We start from the raw sequence: 25,594 nt of genomic DNA, 5'->3' as shown, positions 1-25,594 counted from the left end.
GTCGTATGTGCTGATAAAAGAAGTAAACCTTTTCTATTTTAGCATTTTGCTTTATTGTATATTTTAAAATTCAGAAATTTTCCATTATTATTTCTTTATGTTCAATATAGGTGAACACAAAGGAAATGCAAAATTTCTGAATTTTATGATTTTTATAAATATTAATATAAACATTAAAATATTATCTAATTTACTCACTTTTCCCCTTGGATTTCTCGATACCTATGAGGATAAAATTTCTCAATCACTTGCTGTAACTGATGTTGAGGATTAGTTGGAGGACCACCACTTCCTCTGATTTTATCACCATTATAGTCTCCAAATTCAATCTGAATAATAATAATAATAATAATAATAATAATAATATAATAATAATAATAATAATAATAATAATAATATAATATGTTGCAATTTTATTATTATTATTATTTTTAAAAATTAAATATTAAAAAATTTTATTATCAAAATAATTTTTAAATCTTGTAATTAAATATAATGAATGATGATAATTTATTTTGAAAATATATGTATATTTTATAATAACTTTAAAATAAAATAAATATACTATTTTAGTTGATGATTTTGAAAAAATTCAAATATGATAATATTGAAATTATTGGGTTAATATATATATAAATTAGTATTGCTGGCAAGCTCAGCATAGATAGTCGTAGTTAAACAGAGGACTAAAGTGGTAGTATTACGCCCTTTATTTATAGACCTGAGGTGTTCTTTCAATTGTTGGCCTATAGGACTAGTAGTTGTGCAAATGTATTCCAATTGTCAGTTAGATGTGTTATCTGTGATTGGGATGATGTACTTGTATCCGTCCTTGGAGTTCCTCAATAATGAGTACATTGTGAGGCTGCATTAAAAGCCATAAAATATGTTATTGGCCCTTGCTATTTCCATGTAAATTCATTTGAGATGTTGGTTGTACTTTATGGACTTGTATGGTTTGTCCTCTTTGCTTTGGTTAGTGGTATGTAAGGTAGCCTGATAATGTACTGTACAGCAGTTGGTGTGGCTTTATAAAAAGTATTTATTGTTTACTTAGGATGGTAGAATTATAAAAGTTCAATAAATTATCAAGATTATTTATTGTCTTGTGATAGTGAAAGGACACCATATTTTATACATTTTAGCCTTGAAAATTTGCTAGACTCAGAAATTGGTATAGCAAGCAGAGTAACATGATAACATGATATCACTACCATTTTCAAAGTTTGCCATAGATTCTGTGTTCAAATAAAGATGAAGACACACCAAGCTCTCAACAGGAAACAAACAAATACCCTTAATTATTTAAAAAAAACAGCTTAACAGTAGTTCATTTATCTTTGTGTAAAACATCTACAGGTGCCAATTGTTGTACATTATGTTGTATGAAATAAAGGCTTTCATGGCAACATTTATACTGGTAATATATATGTTTTGTTTTGCCTTATTCATTCTGAATGCATATACAAATATATTTATACATTCTGTTACATTTTTTAAGGATATTTAAATTTCATGTATTCTGTGATTTAACATATTTTCTTTACCAATGCCTTGAAAAACATTAAATCATGTTTCTACTGTACTTTAAATTTATTTGTAAGATTAAATAAATAAACTTCTTAATAATTAGAATAATTTGTTGCTATAAGCAGACAGTATCTTCTTTAAATAAGTTTTACAAAACCTTTCACTCTTTTTCTAGCAACCTCTTTAATTGATTAGATAAGAGAACAAATGCTTTCGGCGTTTTTGAAAGGCCTTCTTCAGGTTCTACAACCTTGGAATGTCAGTTAACAAATATTCAGTTTGTTTTGTTCTTATGACATCACTGTTTTTACAAAAAATTTCTTGTAAATTACAATTATTGAATAAATATGGAAATAGATAAAGTTCTTCTAAAAAAACAATTAATTAATAAATATGTAAATGGATAACAAATTACAGTTATATGTTAAATTTAACAACTCTAAATATCAACTTATATGATATCATAAGAACGAAAACGAACTTCGAATATTTGTTAACTGACGTTCTAATGTTGTAGAACCTGAAAAAGGCCATTCAAAATAGCCGAAAGCATTTGTTCTCTTATCTAATCAATTAAAGACATAGACAGTATCATTATCAATTAACCTTTGATAAATGTGTTTAAATGTGGCTCCCTCTCCTTCCAAAGTGAGTTTTTAAACAATGTAATACTTAAAAAAAAAAATTAATATCTCTTCTACTTTTTAATAAACTAGACAATATATTCTTCCAATTTGTTTTGAAAACTCTGTATTTGGAAGACAATGGTAAATGTGAATGACTACTAGACACTGTGTTTGTCTTTATGCTAGAAAATTCCATACCAAATCTCACAAAACTTACAAAAATCTTGTAGAAAAAAAAAAAAAAAATTTTCTAGACTTGTCAATAGATGTCACATTTGTAATGTTTCAGGCTTGCCTGTTAATTATGAGCATCTACATTTAGACAAACTTAAAAAACATTTGAACTATTGACAAGATGAAGCAAATAAACCAAAATCATAATGACAACATTTTCTTAGTTTTGATTTTATTAGAAAAATGGTTGAAAGTAAACAAAACAAAACAAAAAAACATTGCAGTCAAGCCAGGCTTATAATTTAAATGTATATATAATTATTTTTATAGCAATGAAAAATGCCGTGTGTTTATAATTTATTATGATGACAATTATCAAGTTATAACCATCAAATTTCTCTATAATAACAGCATTATATATAGAAAGAGATAATTACCAAAAAGTCATCAGCTTTCAAGATACAAATTCAAATAGGAGTGTCTAATAACATCTATTTATTTTCTATATGCTGAAGCAGACACGGCCAACATACGGTCCGCTTAATGAATTTATGCGGCCTGCGATTAATCTTTCAATATTAGCTACTTAACTTCCAATAATTGGTTGAATGGATTTGTGATACTTTTTTCATTTAAAAAAAATTCCATTGTAGAGATTTACAACTTTTGTACTTGTCTGTGTGATAGTGCCAGAATAAAAAAAAATGATAAATTTAAAATATTAATACAGTCAAACCTGTTTTTATGCGGTCTTTTTTTGTGCAATTTTTTATGCGAATGTTTAATTTGTGCAGTTTTTTTTGTGCGATTTTTTATTTGTGCGGTATAGTTGGCGACTAGTCTCGTGCGATTCGTCATGTCTCACGTTGACTTATTATAGCTAAATAAACTTATTATAGCATAAATGAACTTATTATAGTAATATTATTGCATGAATATGCGAAAAATGAAATAATTTATTTTTTAAGTCAAAAAAACAGCACCTGGACAAAAATATGTAAAACAGACAATAAACGAGATGATGCAGTCAAATGCTGACATCTGTTGTCAATAAATTCTATTTCGTACAGTTTTGAGTTATTTTCTATGTGAGACTTTTTTATGCGGTCCCTATTGACCGCATAAAAAAATATTTTTTTAATTGTGTTGCGAAAACTATTTTTTATAGCCACTCATGAAGTTTCGGGCGTTTTTTTAATGCGTTTTTTTTATGCGGTCCCTATCCACCGCATAAAAACAGGTTTGACTGTATTTATCGTAAAATAATGTATATTAGATAGTAATTCAAGATATACAGATGATATTCAATTTAACTTAGCAATTCATGTGCTTTGCTAGAAATGTAATACTAATATATTTAAACATTTATTTACTTAAATGAATCGTTTTTGTATTTAACGTTTTTTAATTTTAATATTTTGTTCGGCCCGTGAAAAAAGTTTTCTTTCCAATTTGGCCCAGGGGCAAAAACTGTTGACCACGCCTGTGCTAAAGTATGGATTGACTATATAGAAAATGAATAGGAGAGAACCACAAGCAAGATATGCATACGCAAGTATGTATGTTTGAGGATTTCCAGAAAAACACAATGGCAGATGAATATTTCTGTAGAAATAAAGGATTCTTCGCGGTTTCTATAGATGCTCTTAGTGACTTTAGCCAGAGAAAGAAAGAAGCTACTTGATACATGTTTAATTGCAATTTAATACAGTAGAGCGTCGATAAGTGGAACCAATTGGGGACTGGGGTCCTTCCAGTTAATGATTTGTTCCAGTTTCCGACTTTGTACGAAAAAATACATTAACCTGTCCAATGTTCAAATTTTTCTCCGTTGCGTATCGCTTCCTGTTGAATTTTTCTCCATTGCGTGTCGCTTCGTGTTGAATTTTCGTCGATTTTAAGCTTAACGAAAATTTTTATAATAATCATCGAGGCTATTGTATCGTTAAAAATTATTTCTGCATTTTGTACAAACAAAATAAATATATTAAAGAATATAAAAAACATGAAAATTATACTTTAGAAGTAAATTTAGTATCAAAAACATTCGATTCAGCATGACACAGTTCGACTGAAAATCGTTCCACTTTCCGGCCATTCCACTTATCGACGCTCTACTGTATTTGCATATAACCAACACCCACTTTCAAATTGTCTTTTTAACCCTCATAGCCTGCAGATTATGCACATGAATATGGTAATAAAATGTTTTTTAAATTAAAGACATAAATTGTTATGTTATTATATTTATATACATATATTTCTTAAATATTTAATAAATATTTACACTAAATTTAAATATTTCTAATTCAAAATAATTACTTGTGCCATCAGTGCAGCTAATTCAAGTGCTAATTCCCTAGTAAGTGGAAATTTTCCTTGCATCACTTCATCATTAATTTGATATGCTGTTAATAATCTTTCTTTATCAGTTTCAGCTTTCAATAACTGACGGAAACACAATCTAGATTAAAAAATATTAATAATTTAACAAATTATCTTAAATAGAAATGATTTTATGAAAAATTTGTATTTTTATTATTAAATTTATAACTAGAATTTAAAAAATAATATAGTTATAAATATATGTGTACAGAACACAAAGTCCAAATTATACTAATAATCAAATAATTTAATTAATCAAGTTCAAAGCCTGATAGTTAAACCATCTCTTCCATTGATTATTAGCAAATAATATATTATTATATATTTATAGTAATTACATAATATTAAAAAATACCAAGATAAATATGTTATAATTAATTTTTTTTAAAATTATAATTAGTAAACAATAAGCTAATCAGAGTTATTTAAAACATTACAATGTTACAAAAATTATAAATTTAGCAAAGTAATAGCCTAATGACAAAGAAGAAATTTTGTTTTTATTTTTTCCATAAAGTGAAAGTTATGTATAAATTCCTCATCAAGAGAATTGTTATACAGTAGACTTGCTTTTAAGCTAGTACATCTAGGAAACCGTCAAAAAATATGTTATATTGATTGCTTGTTATATCAAATTTTGATGGGACTAATGTCATACAATTTGGTGTTTATAAAAAAAAATATGCTGAAATTTTAAATAATGTAATTTTAAATGATAGTTTTTTAAATCATTTTAAAAAAGTAGTTAAAGAACTAAAGGAAAATATGACTATATACCTGATTTTACCTGTTGTTCAATCAAAATGTTTATATTGAACACTGTTCTCACTGATGCATTTACCCTACTTGAAAACTTATTTGAAATAAAAATGTAAACACAATCATAATGTTTACATTTATTGACACTGAATATTTGATACTGAATGAACTGCTCTGTTTATATATCATGTGTTATAGAATCAATCTAAAAGTATATCATTGAATACAAATTCTAAATGTGACATTTTTACTGTTTTTGAATTTATATTTAATATTAAAGCATACGTGAACATTAATCATGATGAATATTCTAAATACAATAAATATGAGATGAAAAAGAATACCAACACTGGATAATAGGTTTATAGTACAATTTACAATAAATATGAAATATATAATAATTCAGTAAAACTTTAAACTGATTTACCTGTTTTTATACATAAGTTTAATAATTCTTGTGTTTTCAAATTTTCCTAAGTGCTTTTCTCTTAATGCTTGTTCCCATTTTGATATGACATCACAGAGCTATAAAGAAATATTAATTAAATACTGTAAATATTTCAGAACTGTAAAAAGTAATATTTTATTTAATTAATTTTAAATCATATAATGTAAAATACAATTGAATGAAAATAGTTGAAACTTATTTGAAATTATTTTCCTTCAATTCTATTTTACACAAATGAATAATAAAACTTTTTATTCAATATTTTACTTTAATACAGCAATTTTTGTTATTTTAATAATTACAGATTAAGCCTTTCAGAAAGTTTATCTGTTTTCTTAATTATTTTAAATTTATAAATATAAAACTGTGAATTATACTACATGGTAACCAAATAAAAAATCTAGCTAATATGTAATACAATGCATTTCAATTGATTTTATAAAAGTAATTGGCAAAAGAAAAATTAGATAAATATCAGAAAAAACTTTATGTATACAGGTTCGTCTTATATATCAATACATTATACTGTATATTATATGTAAATATAATATATAATGGTTAAGCAATGTAGGAATCAAACTATTATAAAAAATTTTGATCTATCTATGGTTAGTTTTAATATTAAATGTAATCACTCAATGCTAAAACTAATGTATTTCTTTTGGAACAGATTCTAATAGAAAATTTAGTTTTTCATATTTTGAAATAAACATATTAATGTAATTTCATATGGATAACTTAGGATGACTTATATCATAGGTTATATGTGTTTAAAAGGAAATTTGAAAGATAGCACACATTATGCACATTATGTGATGGGACAAGTTATATGCCAATTTTAAACTGTAATTACAAACTTATCAAATAGCTTTTTCTTTGCTTAATGTTATTAACAGCATCTTTAGAAAACATGAAAATCCTTTGCCTTTGTGTACAGTAGATATATTCATCTGCAATCATAATTTTTCTTGAGTTTCCTACAGTTTCAGGATTCCTCACTTATAGACACTTCCTGTTCATTTTTTAAACATCCATCCACATTTTAATTATTATTATTATTAAACACTCCTATTTGAAAGCAGATAAATTTCTGGTTAATTCCCCTTTGTATATAATTTCATCATTTCAAAGAACTATGAGTTAAATTTATTATATGTTAACTTATTGTTTTTACTTTCCCAGCTGTTAAGGAATATAACATAGGGAAAGTACGGTTTTTGGTCAAATTTTTTCTCATTTTTGCATTTCTTGATGTTTTGATACTCCAGGAACCCAAAAATGTAAAAACATCCCTATAAAATTCTGTATGTGCATGGTGTGTTGGAGTCTATTTTACATTATATATCAGGACTGAATGAACCAAAAATTTTAAAACTTTGCAAGATTATTTCTATATATGGAGTGTTAATGTTACTGGTATTAAATTTTGGTAATTAAAGGTCAAAACTGTGGGGAGATAAAAGGGATCATATATCATGTATGGAGTAAAGTCAGATGAAAATTTTGTTGGTATGAAAGATTCTCATAAAGAATTCTGTAGATGGAAAGCCACTTTCAAAATTTGTTCCATGAATAACAAAACCGAAGATAGTATGTTTTGATGCAATTTCCATAAAACCAAGAAATGGTTGGCTGATGATAAAAATGACTCATCATTGTATTGAAAGCAGCTAAAAGCAGATCTTTTGTTCTATTAAAGGAAGATACTTACAGATCTCTCATGCATCAACACTTCAGGAATACAGACTATGAACCTGTTGACGATGATTGTGACCCAAGCTTGTAGACAAGTCACAAGCTTGGGTCACACATTTTACATACACAATCCCTGGCCAAGAAATTAAAACTGAACAGGGCAGTTGTTGCCTCACCAGACACCCCTAAATTGCTTGTTCACTAAAATGCATAAATCAACACCTTCTCTTAGGCCCATTGTAGATAAAACAAGACCACCTACACAACTATTAGAAAATGTGGTGCACAACCTGGCATTGGAGCATCTGAAAGATTATACATTAACTATCAAAAACTCCATCAATCTGATAGATATCTTACAGCAGGTAGAATTAACAGATAGAGCACATATTACGATGTTTGATTTTGTTACCTTATACCCTTTGGTACAGCTGTAACCATGCTTCTGCAATCTCAGGGATCTTTTACTATGGAAAGTTGATGTATCTGCTCACCAAAAAACAGGTCTTAGAACCTGCACACCTGGTGTGTTACACGTCTGCATTCCAATTTAATAACAGTGCATATTTATAAGTGTTCATCTGCAGTCCTCTTTCAGGAGACCTATGCAAGTTAGTTGTGTGTCTGTTGGAAAAAAGTCATACCTGAATTCATACCGAACATTGTTGTATAGAAGAGATATGTTGACAACTGTTTGTTCTTTGGAAAACTGAACCAGATGTAGATGCTGAATGGTAACTGGTCTGGACTAACCCTTAAATTAGATCAGATAAGTAATACCAGTACAAACTTCTTAGATATTAACATTTGCTTCAGCAAGGACTGCATAGAAACTAGTGTCTATTCTAAACCCAGCTATTTACCATTATTTATTCTGGCAAACTCGGCCAATCTTTTTTCATATAAAGTTGATACCTTCCATGCAGATCTTTACACATCATACAAACTTTAAAAGAGCTAAAACATCTGGAGGACATAGCTACAAGGCATGGATACAAAAGGAACCTGATATGTAATTTAGCTTGTACCTACTCCAACCAATACTCCTTATACAAAACTCCAACAACCAAGGAGATTACAACAGCAGTCAAACATATAACCCTATCCCCAGGCACACAGTGATAGAATATGACTAGTATTTACATACCTTATACAAAGAAATTGCTGACAATACAGGTTGGCATACAAACAAGTTCTCATAGTGTATAAATTACTAGGCAATGGAAAGGACAAGGCCAATAAACATAGGGCCCAGGGGTGTATAGTGTTCCTGTGAGGGACAACAGATTCCAAAGAAATATGGTATACATTGGATCCACTAAGCACACCATACACAAAAGATTGCAAGAACATCATTACTATATTTTGAATAAAAGGCATACAACTACCCTGTCCATTTTTGCCACTGAAACCAATGTGCAAGCTGATTTCCAGAATGCCACATTAATTAAACAATCATTTCAAACCGATCACATCAGGGCTCAAGAAGCCTTGGAAAAATACAAGGCTGACCTGACTGGCAATTGTATTAACTTTAAAGGTAAAAAAGCATCTCATATGCATGGCAATGCTTTTATGAAAAATAAGAAATTACAGACATAAATTAATTACTATTATTGACGAGACTGTCAAAAATGGCTTTTGTTTTTGAATTTTTATTTGTTACAATTTTATACTTCTTAAAATTATCACAGATTAGTTACAATTATAATTTTTTTTTTTGTCATTGTTTTACATTGCTGTGTTTTGTTCCAATTATTTAAAAAATATTTTTGAAAAGTTGTGTATTCTGCACAAACTAACGTTTTCGAATCTCCACCGAGATCTTCGTCAGGTTCATTGATGCTTGCAAAATGGAATGCGATGAATACAAAACGCTTTTGAAATTCAAAAAATTGAATATCTCCAGCGTGTAGTAACGATCAAAGATATAAAATAAATTTAATAGTTGTGTACCGGAAATTTGAAGGTTGAAGAGGCTGTATTTGATCTTATATGTACCGGTAGTCACTAGTGAAAATTGTTTTCTGTATTCTGCACATTCCAATTTGGAATATTGTTGGTGACCTGATGAAGATCTTGGTTAAGATTGAAAATTTTCATCAATCTGACATTAACATTTTCATTACTGGAGGTTAAAGGTTTAGTTGATTGTACTTAGTGAATTTTGATGATTAAAATAATTATATACATTTTTGGTTCTTTAACAAGCACTTTAAGTTTTCTTTTTATTTAATTGTGGTAGCAAATTTCATCAATTTCCTTGATTCTTTAAATTGTTTAAAATATTCTATTCAGCTGGTTAAGTTTTGCTATTTACTGAAGATGGTCTAAATTCAAATTAAAAATGTTTTCATTATCAAGTATTCTTTACTAACTTTAAAAATGAAAGTTTTATTCATTTATTAAAATCTAGCAACTTTAGTTGAGAAGCCATTACAGAATTTTTTACTAAAAATGCTGAAAGCAAAATGACAAAAATAAATAAAAATTAAAAGACTTAGAAACCCATTATGAAATTGGATAGTTGAAACATGATAATGTTTCAACTATCCAATTTCATAATGGGATGCTGACAATACAGGTATTAATATTACAGCATATTACATATATTGAATATGTATTCAATATACATATATTGAATATTACATATTACATATTACATTACATATTACATATATTGAATATGTATTCAATTGATACAAATAAAAAGGAAAAAATATGAGATTGTAATAATTGCTGTTATAAATAGTATGAACAATTTTTCAAAATGGCATTATATTATGTAAAACAATAACCTCTGTTTACAAAATCAGCTAGTTCTGTTTAAAGTTCTTTTGCTTAGTTTTTTTTTTTTTTTTTTTTTATATAAAACATTGACTACTAATTTTTACAAATTAAAAATCATAAAAAGTTGAAAATATTTCTTTTGTTCCATATTCAATTACAGGTACTCCTCACTTTACGACCGAGTTCCGTTCCGACGACTACGTCGTTAAGCGAATTGGTCGATAAGTGAAGAGCTTGCACCGGAAATATAGGATCGTTGTAAAATTATACAAATTATGCAACAAACTTCAAATTTATTCATAAAAAGGCTATTATAGTACGCTATTAGCCTATTATAGTACGCTTCATGCACATGTCACCATTTGCCACTGACTGACACTCAAGCTGAGAAAGGGGATTCCCCGAATTGCAGGTCGAAACTCGATTGGTTGTAAGTGCAAGTGCTTGTTAAGCAGATAGGTTGTAAAGTGAGGAGTACCTGTATTTAAATTTCTAGTGTTAGGTTATTAGACATACCAAAAATATTAAATTACTAAAATATAAAGCTTTTAAACAAAGATGTATTTTTAACAAACCAATAATTTATATTTAAAAAATAATGTATTCATAATTGTATTTACTATCCAAATTCTGCTTTATTGGAGAAAATTAGCAGAATTTGGATTTCATTATAAAAATCGAAGTTTATTCATTATATATATTAACTACAAATAATATACAGGCATCTATTGTACACCACAGTATTCCTACACCATGGTTCTGCTCTAACATAGTTTAAGAATTGGGGAAATCCTCCCATATAACAGAGTTTTGCTGTAACACAGTTTGATAAATGGAGAAATCCCCATACAAAATTTCATAAATTTTTAAGTGTAAACAGTCATTTGATATTTTTTTTATTTAAGCAAGCATGTTGTCTCATATTTGCCCATTGATTTTAAAATATTGAAATGTTCGATGTTTTGTGCCTTTTGCCGTTTTCTTCCGTGAGAATGGATTGTACAATTTTTTTCTTCCTTATCCTAGCTTCTTATCTAACTTTCCTATAAACTATGTTTGCTGTTGATGATAGTACTCTAAATGAACCCAAAAGATTGTCACTGTTTTGTTTTTATAGATTGAGTTACTATATAAAAAGATTACATTTTTAAAGATCTCTTGGGCAAATGCAAACAAATGAAAGTATAACACTTTATGAAAAAAAAAGTAGAGAAAAATGAAGATTTTGCTGATACGCAGATTAAGGTCAATAGAAAAGCTCAGAATATGACTATTTTGCCAAAAAGAAAAATCTCATTTAATGGTATTTAGAATTGAAGAAAAACTTAGTATTAACATGCAATACTTTTTATTGTAATTATTAATTAATTATTGATTACTTTAATAAACATATTTCTCTTAGTTGTGGAAAAGAATAGTATATTTTTGCTAACTTTTGGAACCTAACTCTATGTTTTGCACTAGTCCTTTGTTTCAAATAGCAAGAATTCACATGGCACTTTTTCAAAACCTAACTATTGTGTTACACAAGGATATCTGTACTTTATATCAGATTATAAAAACCAGAGTTGCCTATAATACAGATAACTATTAAGCCAATGCTCTAGAACATTATAAATTTGAGATTATTCATAATTTAAAAAATATTATAATTTCAAGCCTATAATCCACTGTGTAATTTTTCATTGACAAAAAGAAGTGTCATTTGGATAAGTTGACATCCTCATTTATTTGCTTTCTTTGCATAACAGCAAAGAAATTATACAATTCGTAAAAACATTTAATAAGTAGAAATAAGTATTTTGAAATTTAGAAAAAAAAACTAAATAATTTATTGTGAAATGCCTTCAAAATAGACTGTTTAATTAAAAATTTAAAAGTAAAAATTATAAAATGGTCAGTTATGGATTTATGACCAGCCAACTTATGACAGCAAAAATTGTTATATTAAAAAAATATTTTTGAGCCCAAATAAACTGTTATTAAATCGTTTTACTATGCCATTAATGAATATATCAAATGTAATATTGTAATATTACATTTGATATTGAATTATACACTATTATTGTTATATAGTGTTTACAAGTAGACTCTATATAACAATAACTTGTAAGTTTATTTGTGTATAACTTGGATTTACATTATTAGAACTTAAAAATCAAAAATGAAACTAATTTTCTGCAGAACTACTAATTACAGGAGTATCATTCTACCTCCAATTTAATAAGATTAAAGTGAATTAATAACGTGAACTGATTATTTTGAAAGTGGTGTAAGTCTATTTTTGGAAAAAAATTAAGTCACATAATTTAGTGTGAACTTTTATTTATAAACCATTCACACTTAGCATTTTAAAATAACCATATACTTTGATCAATTTAAAATTTATCAGTAAATGACATTGCATAACCATTGATTATGAAAGTAATGTAAATCCATAAATTATGTTTGCAGTTATCTTGAAATTTTTACTCCTGTTCCCCCTCTTTTCCCAGTTTTCCCAAGTTTCCATAACCCCTCCCCTCTTTGGATGACCAACAAAACTCAACCCCCGTTAAAATGTTTATCATGATAGATACCGTGATAGAAGTAGAAACAAAATATACAAGAAATTTTGAAATAAATATAATAAAATGCATAAACTGTGTAAAATTTAATGAAATAATTGAATGTCCACTGATGCTCAACTCCCCTCCTTGTTCAACTTGTAACCCTCTCTCTTCCATCCAGTGTGGACATCATTTATGAACAGCCTTTTATAAGAGAGTAAAACTATGAATTTTATCAACAAAAGTGCAATATGATGGAATGAAAAAAATCCACATAACGAGCCTAAATGAAAAGCAGTGTCTAATGATAAACTTATAAAATAGTTTAACAATAAGTAAATATTTTTAATGTTAAGAATAAACAACATTATTTTATTTCTTGTTATTATTTATAAACAAAATCAGAATAAAATACAATGCACTTCAAGTGAAATAAAATTTTAGATAATTGAAATTTAATGACTTCCTACAGTTCAATAATTATGAAAGTGGTCTAAGTTCATTTACAACCCAGAAAGAATATATTGGTTTAATTAAATTCCGATAGAAGTTATTTGGGTAATCAACTTACATATTTCTAAATTCATAGAAATATTGCCAAACTTAATACACTTTATTTATATTTTTGAACTGACTAAAATGCAAACCTTTAAATATCTTGAAAGAAGAAAAAATGGGCTTACACCACTTTCAAACTAAATGGTCCATATATTAAATTTAAAAAAATTAACAATAAAAATAAAATTTATTCCACATACAGATTGTAATACTTCTTCAATATGACTGTTGATTTCTTTGAAATAATTTTCTTCCTAATTTTTTTTATACTTTTGTGAATCTTTGTATTAATAAAATATAACTAAATCATATGTGTATAAAATTTCTGGATTTGTCCATTGGAACAGACTCCTGATGTCAATAGGAGACAAGTCTTGTCATTCTTGGTTGAGGTGTCAGGTCAGATATTATTAATCATCATTGATTATCTAAGCTAAAATATCTTTAGCCAAGGTTAAAATTATTTTAAACAGAGATTGACTTGGAGATATTTATTAGATAGTTGACAGACTGGTAAATAATTCTACATTCCATTCACAAATGGAAATGAATGAGTCCATCAGTATCTTTGTTTTTTGCATCTGCTTGACATGTAAACAAGACATCCTGACATGTTTTATCATATCAAGAAGACTTTGTAACATAATAAAATAGTAAAATGATTTTAAACATTTGACAATCCAGAAAACTTTTCTTAGATTATATGCAAGATCTTATAATCTGCACTATCAGTCAGAAGATTTTTTAAACACATATGCAAATTATAGGCAGGAAATTACATTAATTTTAACCAAATTAATTCATTACCTTGGAAGAACTTTGAAGGCAATGTTCCATGCCTTTTTCGATGGGATCATCACTGTAAAGAAAGAATCCAGAATGGCTAGTATCTCTAATCCCTGCTTCTGCATTCAAACTTTGAATGAATTCTTCAACAGTGGTAGAACCATCAAATCCTACAACCTTATAAAAGAAAAATAAAAAGTAACTGATCTATTTAAAACTTAATAATTTCACATAAACTATCAATAATGTCTGATAACTTTTATTTTTATGTAGCTTTTCACTTTGAAAATTCTCTGTTCTGTATTGGAAGGCAAATGTTTTAATAACTACATATAATTTTAATAATAATAATAATAAGCTAATACTACACTTGGGTATAGGCAGGGGCGGATTCTCTGGGCTTGCTTAGCATCTGCCGCATGCTTAAGAGAAAGTTCTGACCATCAACATACTTTTTATATTAGAACAAATATGCCAATAATAATTTATTTTAATGTGTAAACTCTTTTATCATTTGTGTTTGCTTTTACATTGGCAGCTAGTGGCTAGCTGTTTTAAGTCAGTGCAATGCTTGAGGGAACTCAATCGCTTGCTCGTGTGGAGGTTTGCTGCAGCAAACGAGTGCCTGCACATGATGTCATTCGAAGCATTTAACACGGCCAGATTGTAATGAAAGCTTGCAGTACACAGTCAGCATACGTGTATTGTGTACAGGGGCAGATCTACATAGAGGTTAATAGGACTTAAGCCCTGCACCCCCCAGTGTCAAGGTCCATAAAATTTGAATTATCATAAATTTTTAATTCTTTTTCATTATAATATATTTCATATATTTCATGTGCAGATATAATGGGCTTTATAATAGTTCATACTTTTTTATTCACACCAAATAACATTTTCTGCCTATTGTTTAGTACTAGAGATTGGCCTATTATTTCTATTATAACTTTCAGCATGCCCAAAAATTTTGGTCAGGATTTGCCCCTGGGTATAGGTCATAGATAATGAGTTAGTTGAACAAAACTGGCTCAAGATGTTGTCAAGTCTGTCTTGTGGCATTACCAAACTCATCACTTTGCATGAGTAAACTTTATGTTTGCTTGTCTAGTAATTAAATCAAACATACTACTATTAATAATTAAATTCTAAGTAATTTGGTACTAGAGGAAGATGTTAGGCACCATCTCATATTTTAATTATAAAATTTAATATAAGATGGCATCTAATGCCTATCTCCACTACCAAATTACTTAGAATTTAATTATTAATAGTAGTGGTAAAATAGCCCTATTTAATATAGCAATCATTTGGTTTATAAAATATAAACTATTTGTGAAAATATTCCATGATAAAAAAAATAAATAAATAAAAGATCTTCATAAAGTCGTGCATCATAAGTAACTAATATCTTGAAGATTGATATTTGTGCTGTTTAACAGATAAAATAATTATAAATGACCACTGAGTATGATTTATACCCAAATCTCAACTGCCTGATGTCAATGTAAAAGCAAAGATTAGACAGACTAAATAGTTTAATTGGCAACACATCAGCACTATAAGCAGAAGCTGTGAGCTTGAATCCTGTTCTGGGTTGATCTTTTCATCCAGAAAATTCTGAATTGATTAAATTAAATACTTTTAATTTCTAAGTATTAATAGTAGCATAAGATTGCAACCTAACTCTCCCTTTAGGACAAATTACACAATAATTATTAGTTTAATTATAGTTTAAGAATCCAGCAGTTAAAATGATTAGTTTCTGAAACATTTGCACAAATAACTTATATTCCAGCAAACCAATTTTAGTCTGCTAATGTTTTCAATCTAAACTTATAGGTCACCATCAGGCTAAACAGCATTGTTAACATTTTAATGAATACAGTAGAGTGTCGTTTATCCAAATCAATTGGGGACTGGGGTTGTTCAAATAACTGATTTTTTCAGATAACCGATTATGTATGAAAAAATATATTAAATTATCCAATGTTGAAATTTTTCTCTGTTGCTTGTTGCTTCGTGTTGAATTTTCGTCGATTTTAAGCCTAAAGAAAATGTTTATAATAATAATCAAGGCTATTGTATCATTAAAAATTATTTCTTTATTTTGTACAAAGAAAATAAATATATTGAAAAATATAAAAACAAAAAAATTATACTTTAGAAGCTAATCTAGTATCAAAAACATTCGATTCAGCACGACACAGTCCGACTGGAAAGCTTTTGGATAACAGACGTTTCGAATAACCGGTTTTCGGATAAATGACACTCTACTGTAACAATATCTTCTAACCTGATTACCGGTGTTATTTTAAGGAATAGAATAAAAAATTATATTCAATTCAAAACTTTGGAATGTTTTATTGGTTAGCCATTTAAATTCATTCTAATGTTTTTAAAATGATAAAAATTACATAATAGTTTCTGTGCTCATACATAGTACAATGTAAATAAAATTAAATTAATACAAAATAAATATCACATTTTCCATGCCTTAGATATGCTTACTTGGTTCTTATAGTTTATGGATTTACCAGTCTGAAAATATCTAAATATTTCTAGCCCTTCTACGTGATTCAAACCAATCTTACTATATATAAGTTTTATGATTTGGCATTGTTCCGATTCACCTGTACTACTAATGCATTAACAACTAAGGCTGTAAAAAGCTGATTTTTCTTACTTGTATACTTATGTTCTTTAATCCTCTAAGGGAATGGAAAGTTGTGTCTATATATATCTGCCCATAGCTTTAGCAATTTCTTTATAAATGTTATCATGTTTGCCATTGTAATTCATGGTCCTGATTTCTTCACTATTATTGATGGGTTATTGTCCTTGTTTGTTTCCATTTATGGATTTATTGACCATATTATTTATTAACTTGGACTGGTATTCATGTGTTTCAGCCACCTTTATTTTATGTTGTATTTCCTGTTATCACTCTATTATTATATGAATAGTGTATTGGCACTCTTGATTAATGCTCTGAACGCAGATATCTTAAATTGGTGGGGGCCATGTGACCCTACAGGAATGAAAATCTGCCAGTAACTGAGCTTTCTGAATCCTCAGTAGCAACAGCCCCTTGTTTTAAGATGAAAAGGATAGGCATTCTTTTGCAACAAATATCTTCTGCTATTATTTTCTTGTTCTGGACATAGCAATAGTCCATATGAGTTATTAATTAACCTTCTTTAATTAAAAATGTGTGTATGTTTGTTTCCTTTGCCATATGATTAGTACATCATCTATGTACAGTACCTTGCATACAAGCATATCTTTGATGTGTACACTGGAAGGAATGAATTATTCAAATTTCTCAATACCAGTTTACATAAAGTGCTTGATATTTGGCTGACTGTAAGCATTCTTCACTCCTTCATGTATGCTTTGCCTTCAAAACAAACATGCAGATTAAAAATTTAGCAGATTGTAAAATTGGTTTTCTGACTAAAGGTTATTTGTACAAGTGTTTCTTAATCTGAACCTAGTTTTTGGTGACTTAAATGATTAGTTTCTAAGAGAGGAAAATATTTTCTGTATGATCATAGAAACTTTCAATATTTTGTCTATTTATACAAACTGTAATATTAAACATTCATTTTACAGTTTCTGAATATTGAAAAATATATAATCAAAATTTAAGACAATATCTTGTTTACTATTTTCTATAGAAAAAAAATTATTTACAGTTTTAAAATGAAGATTTAAAAACATATATAAAGATCAAGTAACAAATATTACTGTTTAAATTAAAGTAACCAGTCAAAATTTGTTGGTTCTTTTAATTAAGCAGTACTGTTTGTTTCCTTATATAATAAATTGAATTTTGCTCAATTTGATGAAAATATAAAACTATTTTGATATCTTGCTCCTGAACAAATTAGAAATTAATTTGTTTTAACATTAAGAATTTTTTAAAAAATTTTAATTAATTTTTTTAATACTAAATGATGATAACTAGTTTTTACATTTATAACCTACTTGTTTCAGAATATTTTGAAGCTTGTAATTTATTTTAAACTGTATTATTATTATTACATATTAATCCTTTACTCCTCCTAAAATTTAATTTTTTAAAAGTAAACATTTTGAAGAAACCTTAAACTGTAGTAATAATTAACTTTTAATAATTAAAAGATCAGTAAAAATGACTGAATACATTAGAATATTAAAATTATTATTGCAACTTTAAATTTTTTCATAGTGTTATTTAATATAATGCATAGTTCTTTGGTATGCATTTAGTATTTTTTAAAAGTGTTTTTCATGTTCCTAGCACTTTTTACTCAGTCACGTATTTTAAATTAAAAATTATGTTATTTTTCAATTTTATCAAAACTTAATTAATTTATTGTAAATATATTTTCTATATAGAATATTCTGATAAAAATTCTATTATAAATAAAAATATTGCTAAAAATAAATTAATTTTAATATAAAATACTTACCTGATATGTTCCATTTAAAAAATGAACTGGTATACTATGAGGAAGTGAATGATGATAAGGATTTTTGAGCAGTATACTAAGGACTTCCATTCGTGATGGCTTACATTCCCTGCTACTATTTGTAAGTGCCCTTTCAAGAGCTCTTTGACAAAATATTGCATATTTTCCAGGTTCTGTTCTGATAAATTTTAAATATGTTTGTATCATTTTTAATAATAAAATAATATCATTAAATAAAATTGAATAATATAATCAAAATTTAAAATACATAATTAAATTAAATCCAACGTGAATTAAAAACTATTAATTTTAAAATTACATATGTGTACTATGATAAAATATTTTATAATTCAGAGAAAAAATTTTTTTCTTATAAATTCATATCTGTATAAAAGATGGAACATTTTTAAATAGTAAAAAATATAAAATACAAATGAATCTGTTTATCAACATTTTTCAGATTTAAATATATTACATATATATAAAATTTAATTAATTCATCTTAAGAAAAAAATAGTAATTATCAATATAAAGTTTTTAATGAGATTTAAATGTGATAATTAAACTTTATAACAATGTATTAGCTTAATAATAAAATACAAAAATTACATTAAAAAGCAATATGTATTTATTATAAAATCATGTATAAAAATATAATTTCTTACTTGGAATCAACATTCCTTTGCAGATGTGTGCGCAGATACCATAAAGTACGATTTTTTGGAATAAAAAGTGAAATTGCTAAGGCTAGTAATTGCCATGCCTGTACAAACATAAAAGTTGGAGGATTTAACTTATTTTCTGTCAAGGACGGCCTATCAGATGGAACAGTAGAGGTAGGAGAAGTTTTCTCTGCAGCTGATGTGTCACAGAGAAAAAGTGATTGTGTTGCACAAAGTAGTAATTGCTAAAATGACATAAAATAAATAATAATAATTAAAATTTATATAATATTTACCCTTTAGGAATTGAAAAATTTACAAAAAAACAAAAGATTTATTTGAATATCATTTTAAATTTTCTGATGCTTTTTCTGCTGATGCTTTGGAGGTTGAAAAATAAACTCAAAAGTATCAGCAGAAAATCTTCCAAACTCCAAAACATTTTTTGATCTAAAAAAAGCGACTTTTACAATTAGAGAGTTCTTCCTTCAATTCTTCAATTGGAGAGTTTCCATAATGAAGAAAGACATTTCCTAATTGAAAAAAATTAACTTTGTTGAATCAAAAAATGCTTAGAGTATAAAAGACATATTTGATGACAAAGACTTATTTTCAGCACATGAATATAAATAAATTTTTATTTTCATATATCATATAGGCAAAAAATCAAATTAATTTGATTATAATTTCAAAGATTGTGAATTAAATTCTGCCAGACTGACTTAGAAGTCAAATACAGTTTGCTATAATTAATAATGTAAATGTAGTATGATTCCTTCAACTATCCAGAAGTTATATGTTCAATCTCATTCTAAATTAATCTTTTATTCTAGATTAATTGAATTAATTCTAATTGCTAAAATATTAAAATTTTAAAAATACAAGATGTAAAATACTATTTATCAGATTACATTATAGGTTAAAAATAACTTAAAGAATCGTGTATTGTCAACTTGTTTCTAATTTACTATCATATCAAAAAGAATCTAAAAGTCATTAAAGAGATTGTAAACCAGAACATATTAAGCATAAGAAGACAATTTATAATAGAATAAAATTTAGAAATTGATGTTTGTAAGATTTTGCCACTAAAACATTTTAAAATTAAATCTGTATAACTGTCTATAGCTGACAAATGGACAATATTTACAATACAAAAACATTTCTGTAGATAAGATACTGATTTCAAGTTTAATCTCTCTTAATTTTTTTTATAAAATAAAATTTTATATGGATCCAATAAAAAACAATATAAAAATTTATATTCAATATATTTATTTTTTCTAATAGATTGGTCGAATAAATTTTATCATCATTATTTATTTAAATTTAAAGTAAACTTTCATAAACTGTATATAGAAAATTGAAACTTCTTTCAAATGCACTGTCCTTATGATTAAAAATTGAAATTACAGTAATTTTCTTTCATCACCTTAATATGTACAGAGGTATGAGGATTTACAGTGATTTTATTAATATGATAATTCTAATAGAAAGTAATGGCAATATCTTTCTGTATTCTTGATTTCTAATAGAATAATCATAATAATAGAAATCAATATTAACTTTTATTTATCAACAGCATATGTATTAAAAGTTGACACATTAATCTAAAAATATGCACAGAAATAAGTATATTAAAATATTATAATATATGTTACTTATTGAAAACAGAAAAATATTGAGCACCTTACAAATAAATTGACACCTAATGTCTTACAATGGCCTAGAATGAAGTATTTTATTCCAAACTTCATTAGCCAAATTCTCAGCAGCAACAGTAATTTTAAGAAATATCTACATAGATTCAGACTGATAGACAATGGCATCTGCTAATGTAATAACGTAGACATCAGTCCACTTTATTTTTAAATAAAGTAGACTGATGTCTTCAATAACCAAAGGAATACTCTCATACATAACACCATAAAAAGTTTTAATTAGCTTGTTATTACTAAAAATCTAATTTCAACAAAGAACACATTTAATGCTTTAAAAACATTTGTTAACACCAACAAAGTCCTAAAACCACAATTTCTATGGCTTATACTGTTCAACTCTATACCATCCTCTTTTATCATTATAGCAAAACTGTTACTTTTCGTATTATAATTACTATGAATTATTTTTTGAGTTAACAGCTTATCTTTTTATTCAAATATTGTATTTTATTTTATATTTTGTTACTGTTTCCACAAGTGTGAAAGAAACAGACTTCAATTTTCTTTGTAAAATGGTGGATGTTACCATCCCTTATATGTAAGTTTTTATTTTGTTACAGAAAGCAAATGGCTTTGTTTTCTATCTTCTATATGTCTGTAAAATACTGTCAAAGAGTTGTATCACATTTCATGTTTCTTCTTATATTTTCAACAAATTCCTTAGTTAACTTTTATTCAATTATTGTATTTAAATTTTAATTTAAATTTTGTAAGTTCTATATTTCTTTGTTACTGTTTCCACAAATATTAAGAAAATAGGCTTATTTCATTTTAAATGCTAGATGTTATCATCCCTTGTAAACAATTTTTTTTATGATTCACCCTATCTGTCTAGTACCCTACTGAGATCTTTTCTCCTTTCTCTTCCTTCAGTCTAGACCTTTCAGACCCTATGCTCTACCTCTAACAATACCAAATAAACATCCATATACTACATTATTTACAGCATATGATTACATATATTAAAAATAATTATATATTTTATTTTATTTTGGAAAATTTAATGTATTGTGTGTATGACATATAGACATATACAAGATAGTTTACTGTTTTTGTGATTAAATGAGAAATGATTTAAATCTATGAAACCAGATAATAAAAATTAATTTCATCAACCAAATTACATTTTGCATAAAAGCAAAATGTTCCAAAATTAGTTTCTTGGAATTAATTTACCTTCTTACTCATTTTCTTATAAAAATTAATGTTAAAGTTTAATAATATAATTTTATAAAATGAAAGTTAAACTGAGATGTTATGTTATTATTACATGTTGGTTTGTGTCGGTAATAAATTTAAATAATATAATCTTGTTTGTCTACAAATTTATGTTTATGTCAAGTGGATGGATGATTATAACATACTTACATTTAAATGTAAGTATTAGGTGATCAACCAAAAAATATGATTCAACAAATATAACATTAAATACAACATTTATAAATATATGTCTTTATTTATAAAAACAATGAGAGAGTAAACAGAAAAGCACAATAATTTTAAATTATAACATCATTAGTTAAAGCAGTTATATGCACGGATTAATAAAGACATGTTAAATGTTAAGAGTTTTTGTATTGTTTCATTTAATTTATTTTTAAATATTTTATTTTGGTTTTCATAATGCATTATATACAATTAATTTATTAACACTTACCTGTACGCCTAATCTCTGATAACAATGTCTAGAAGTTTGTTTAATTAATTGACAGAAAAATTCATTCTGGAGCTCTGGAAATGTGAGGCACTGCTGCAAGGCATTTTGAGCCAGAGCCACATGATAATCTATTCCCGAAGTATCCAATGGCACTGATATAAACAACTGGATGGACTAAAAGTAAAATTAAAAATCAATTTAGACTACATATTGTTTATAAACTGTACATTATTATATATTTATTTAAAGTATTTTTAGCAATTCATATAAATATATCAAATATGTATACTAACCTTGAAAAGTTTTACTGCCTCTGTTTGTAATTGTTCGGACGGTAAAGTGGTCAGAGGTTGCGATATACTGTCTTTGGAATACAATAATAATGGATGTCTCCATATTACACTATCTAAAACATAAAAGTTGATATTATTTATAATTTCAAAGTCAAATGATATTATATATATATTATTTCTTAAATTCTATAATTCAATTAATTATAAAATTCATATTATCATTAATATTAACTTATATCTTATTGTAAACAATTAAAATTAAATAATGTATATTAAATATTACATTAATTATTATTAAAGTTTCATATGTACATACTTTCATCTCCATCAGCTTCCATTAGACGAGCAATCAATTGTTCATATTGTGTACCTGCTAAGTTTTCACCAGATGAGACTACAGTCAAATGATATAACCAGACATCCTAGAAAATATTAATATATAAAAAATATCTATTATAATTATTGAAAAGAAAGATCAATAAAACTGTTAATTTATCAAATAAGATTTAAGAATAAATGACTTAATGATTTTTAAATTTGACATCAGATAATGATTTAAATATTGATTAATCAATCAATATTTAAATCATTATTGCATATCAAATTATTTTTTTAAATATGTTATAAACAATTTTTTATACTAATGGAAAAATATTGATAAAGTAAACACATCAACATAATCTTTTTTACTTTGGATGACATTGTAAAATGATTAATAATATGAAGAAAATAATTTATGAATTATAAGATCAATACGATCACGGTAATTTAATGACTTATTCCAGACAATATCTGATTTAAAAATTTCGGATTATAAAATGAAATATATCATTTTTAAATTACAACTATGATAACATCAAATTGATATTAAAAGTATTTAAAAGTTTTATTTTGTAACTGAATAGAAAAGTTTTTATAACGTCTTATTAATATGTTTATATTTCTAAGATTTTTATTTTAATTTATAAACATATAAATAAAATATTTAAATAATCTTATGAATTAGATTAGTCTAGCAAAACAAGTAAACTGGATAAAACAAAATAAAATAATCAAAGCAAAACCCTTATGATTCATCATATAAATTTAAAGTGTATAAACATTTTCAATATATATAGATGGTTTGGCCATTTGGAAAGAATGGGAGAAGAATGACTGGTCAAACAGGTATTCAAAGCTAAAATCAAAGAGAAAAACCAAAGGGACGACCTAGACAAAGGTGAATTGATAGTGTTAAGCAGGCTTTAGAGGAAAGGAATATAACTTTAATCCAGGCTAAAAACTTAACTGTTGATGGCAGAGTTTGGAAAAAAGTAGTGGATGGTAGTATAAGAGAGTGATTTTTTCACCGTGTTGACCTGTACACCCTTTGGGTATCAGCAGGAATGGATAATGATGATACATACACAGACACACATGCACACACAATCATTTTTAATATTGGAAAATTTTGAAAATGACAGTGAAAATATTTTTAAGCATTTTTAATTGATTGTATTCACTAAATAATTAAACAGTATCAAAATATTATACACGCTTGTAAAATATGTATCTAATTTGCTCATTGACTCCTTTCAAATTCTCATTGACCCTTAAGGGATCAACACCAATCCTGTTGAAAAGCCCTGATTTAACTTGTAAGCTAATAATTAAAGGTTTGTTCTACAATTTAGCTTTTGAATTTATACTTTGTGATAGAAGACTACTGTTTAAAATGACTGAAAATGTTTGTTTGTTTTAAAATTTATATGCTGGATCACAATATTTTTTGCTTTGATTATTTGAATCTAATTAACTCATAAAACTTAAAAAATATATTTAAACAAAATGCATCGCTTTATATTTTACATTTTATTTTTTATCTTCTGTTTTAGTCAGTTATTTGCTGATATTTATGATATATTGGTTGACAGACATATGAATGTTTCTTTACATCATACATATAAGAATTAATTTTATTTTATTCATTTCCTATCTGATCATTCCTATTATTAATACCTTGAATAGAATTTAATAAAAATAATTCTAGCACAATAAGATTTTTATTAATTTCTTCAAAAATAAATTTTTTATAATAAAATAAAAAATTTATACCATTTCTTGTTTATTAGCCATAAGAAGATAAGTTGGTCCCTGATGGTTAGGAAAAATTCCTATTGTATATTCAGATTTACACATATCTTCTTCCTGTTCCTCCTCATCACTATCTGAAACATGAATTACTTCTTCCACTCGTGCATCACGCATATTAATTTGGCCAAGAGGAGTCTTAAAATAAATAATTTATAATAAAAAATTTAGAAATCTTATTACAAGATCTCATATTAATCTTACCTTATATAATTGAAAGTATAATATAATTGTAAAATATTTTTCTATTTTAAATTTGTTGAAAATATATGTTTATTAAATTAAATTTTATTTTTTATTATAATTTATGAAAAAATTAAAAATAATTGCTATTAATGACTGAACAAATTTTTCTATTAATTGAGAACTCCTTATCA

General features: G+C 26.5%; 1 protein-coding gene across 5 annotated transcripts in view; it reads right to left on the bottom strand.

The window, feature by feature from the left end:
- Positions 1 to 25,594, bottom strand: part of LOC136989618 (uncharacterized protein CG43867-like) — a 209,499-nt gene that overhangs the window by 34,368 nt on the left and 149,537 nt on the right. For all 5 annotated transcript variants that reach the window (XM_067287836.1, XM_067287838.1, XM_067287837.1 and 2 more), the window contains 10 exons: positions 25,182 to 25,355; positions 23,404 to 23,509; positions 23,088 to 23,200; positions 22,795 to 22,968; positions 19,420 to 19,661; positions 18,755 to 18,932; positions 14,322 to 14,477; positions 5,902 to 5,999; positions 4,653 to 4,794; positions 199 to 329 (listed from right to left, as the gene is read on the bottom strand). In XM_067287836.1, coding sequence (XP_067143937.1) covers positions 199 to 329; positions 4,653 to 4,794; positions 5,902 to 5,999; positions 14,322 to 14,477; positions 18,755 to 18,932; positions 19,420 to 19,661; positions 22,795 to 22,968; positions 23,088 to 23,200; positions 23,404 to 23,509; positions 25,182 to 25,355 — 1,514 coding nt within the window. The remainder of the gene's footprint in view (positions 1 to 198; positions 330 to 4,652; positions 4,795 to 5,901; positions 6,000 to 14,321; positions 14,478 to 18,754; positions 18,933 to 19,419; positions 19,662 to 22,794; positions 22,969 to 23,087; positions 23,201 to 23,403; positions 23,510 to 25,181; positions 25,356 to 25,594) is intronic.

Source organism: Centruroides vittatus, unplaced genomic scaffold, assembly GCF_030686945.1.
Source record: "Centruroides vittatus isolate TY-2023 unplaced genomic scaffold, ASM3068694v2 scaffold_712, whole genome shotgun sequence".
NCBI lineage: Eukaryota > Metazoa > Arthropoda > Arachnida > Scorpiones > Buthidae > Centruroides > Centruroides vittatus.
This window is presented reverse-complemented; position numbering and strand designations above follow the sequence as displayed.